The sequence below is a fragment of the Suncus etruscus genome, chromosome 18 (genome assembly GCF_024139225.1).
Source record: "Suncus etruscus isolate mSunEtr1 chromosome 18, mSunEtr1.pri.cur, whole genome shotgun sequence".
NCBI classification, from domain to species: domain Eukaryota; kingdom Metazoa; phylum Chordata; class Mammalia; order Eulipotyphla; family Soricidae; genus Suncus; species Suncus etruscus.
The window spans coordinates 57,561,131-57,563,810 of NC_064865.1; the positions used below are offsets into that span (position 1 = coordinate 57,561,131).

A 2,680-nucleotide genomic window follows, 5' to 3' on the forward strand; every position below is an offset into this window, starting at 1 on the left:
GTTCTACTGAGGGTGTGAGGGTTGTTGGCACTTATTTCCATACAAACTCCTCTCACAGTATTATGTATATGGGAGGGAATGAACTTCTATGAAAGAAACTAAATGTGGAAACTTGGAGAGAAAAATATCAATATCCTTTATTCTAACATTAGAATAAAAGTTCGTGTAATTTTTTCTAAGTATTTTTATTTTTGGGCCACACCCAGCAGTGCTCAGGGGTTACTCCTGGCTGTCTGCTCAGAAATAGCTCCTGGCAGGCACGGGAGACCATATGGGACACCGGGATTCGAACCAATCACCTCTGGTCCTAGATTGGCTGCTTGCAAGGCAAACGCTGCTGTGCTATCTCTCTGGGCTCTCTAAGTATGTTTTAATATACTTATTTATTCAAAGAAGGCTTAATTAATTCATTAATTTATTTTTTGGTTTTTGGGCCACACCCGGCAGCACTCAGCCTTTACTCTTTGCTCTGCTCTCAGATATCGTTTCTGGCTTGGGGATCTTATGGGATGCTAGGGATCAAACCCATTTTTGTCCTGGGTCGGCCATGTGCAAGGCAAACACCCTACTGCTGTACTATCTCTCCGGCCCAGAGAAGGCTTAATTTAAAGGAAGGTAAAGGAGTGCAGGAAGGCTCCCCGATTATGAGAAGAATCTAAAGAAGATTCCTGATTTATTTATCTATAAAAGCACATGAATGTCACTCAACCCCTCCATGTGACACAACTTAGATATGGGCTAAGAAATTGTGATATGGGCCCGGAGAGATAGCACAGTGGCGTTTGCCTTGCAAGCAGCCAATCCAGGACCAAAGGTGGTTGGTTCAAATCCCGGTGTCCCATATGGTCCCCCGTGCTTGCCAGGAGCTATTTCTGAGCAGACAGCCAGGAGTAACCCCTGAGCATGGCCGGGTGTGACCCAAAAACCAAAAAAAAAAAAAAAAAAAAAAAGAAATTGTGATGTGCTTACATTGGTCCAAGACTAATTAATATATTGATTATTGTAATGATCACATTTAACACAAATGTCTATCTTGGTCTTTTATTATTCATAAACATTATCATAATGCATGGTTTATTTTGCATACACATATTAGGTCTTTATTTATTTCTCTTATTTTATATTTAGTTATTCAATCAGTAGCTAGTTCAACTCTTAGTGCATAGAAAATATCCAAAATATGCTTCGAAAGGTCCTTTGAGATGAAGCTCATCAGGCTAATGCTTTGTAAGTAGAAGGTGTGTGTGTGACTTCTGGGAGCAGATTACAGATTGTCTGCTGAGCACAACAGTATAGCGTAAAATAAAACAAAAGAAAATAGAACAACAACTATAAATAAGAAGAGAAGACAAGAAAAAAAGAAAACAGATGTTCTTTGTATAAATATAACATGTCATGTTCTTTCTGTTGGTCAGAGTCTTGTTTCTCTACATTCTGAATTTTTCTCTATATAAATTACTCATGTCTTTGCTGATAATTTCTTTACGAACAACAGTCTCTTCACTGCACACTTCACATCTTTGTTTCTTAATGTGTAGATCAGAGGGTTAAGGCTGGGTGTGATTACTGTATAGAAGAGAGCTAGGAATTTCTCCCCCTCCTGGGATTTGCCATGATTCATTGGTTTCATGTACATAGAAATGGCTGTTCCATAGAAGAGAGCCACCACGGTGAGGTGGGAGCCACAGGTATTGAGGATTTTCTTCCATCGTGATACTGACTTGATTTTCATTACAGCACATGTGATCACCCCGTAGGAGACAAGAATGAGTGATAATGGTACTAGAAGAAATACCACTCCAAAAGAAAAGACGACAGTCTCAACTACTCTTGAAGATGCACAAGCCATCTTGGTCAGTGCTGGCATCTCACAGAAAAAATTATCCACCTCTCGGTGCCCACATCTTGGCAACTTTAAAGTCAAAATGCAAACAATTATGGAACAGCCTAGAGTACTCAACCAGGTAGCCAGTACTATCTTGTGACAGAGCAGAGGGTTCATAATGACCATATAGTGAAGAGGTTGGCAGACAGCAGCGTAGCGGTCATAGGCCATCACGGCCAGCAGGAGACATTCAGTGGCTCCCAGGTCTCCAGAGATGAGAAACTGGAGCACACAGCCCCAATATGTAATAGTCTTTTTGGGACCCCAAAGATTGACCAGCATCTGGGGGACAATGCTGGTTGTATAGCAGAGATCTAAGAGGGACAGGTTAGAGAGGAAGAAATACATAGGAGTGTGGAGCTGGACGTCCAGGTATGAGACCAGGATGATGGTTGAGTTTCCCATCAGAGTCATGAGGTAGGAGATGAGGACAACCACAGAGATGATGCGCTCTAATTGGGGCCGGTCAGAAAACCCCAGAAGGATGAAGTCTGTCGCATAACTCTCATTGTTGACTTCCATTGCTCTTTCTGAAGCTAGGAGTCAAATTCATGTAAACAACAACGGCAATAAGAGCAAAAATATTATCATCAACAAGATGATAGTCAAGACAGAACTCACAAATCTTTAATGCATGGATGGTTTTCTGAATTGAGGTCAACTACATGCTTTTTTCTCCTATGAAACAGCTTTTTGAACATTTTTTCTGAATTAAGAGCTCAAAGTCCCTCCCTCCCTCCCTCCCTCCCTCCCTCCCTCCCTCCCTCCCTCCCTCCCTCCCTCCCTCCCTCCCTC

General features: G+C 41.8%; 1 protein-coding gene across 1 annotated transcript; it reads right to left on the bottom strand.

Annotated features, from left to right (window-relative positions):
* Window positions 1-1,459: 1,459 nt before the first annotated feature.
* On the bottom strand, window positions 1,460-2,407 carry LOC125995883 (olfactory receptor 2W1-like). Its single transcript, XM_049764842.1, has one exon. It carries the CDS (start codon window positions 2,405-2,407, stop codon window positions 1,460-1,462), a length of 948 nt encoding a protein of 315 aa, XP_049620799.1.
* Window positions 2,408-2,680: the final 273 nt, after the last annotated feature.

Coding starts and splice junctions, on each gene's coding strand:
- LOC125995883 (XM_049764842.1), bottom strand. CDS start 2,407: ATGGAAGTCAACAATGAGAGTTATGCGACAGACTTCATCCTTCTGGGG.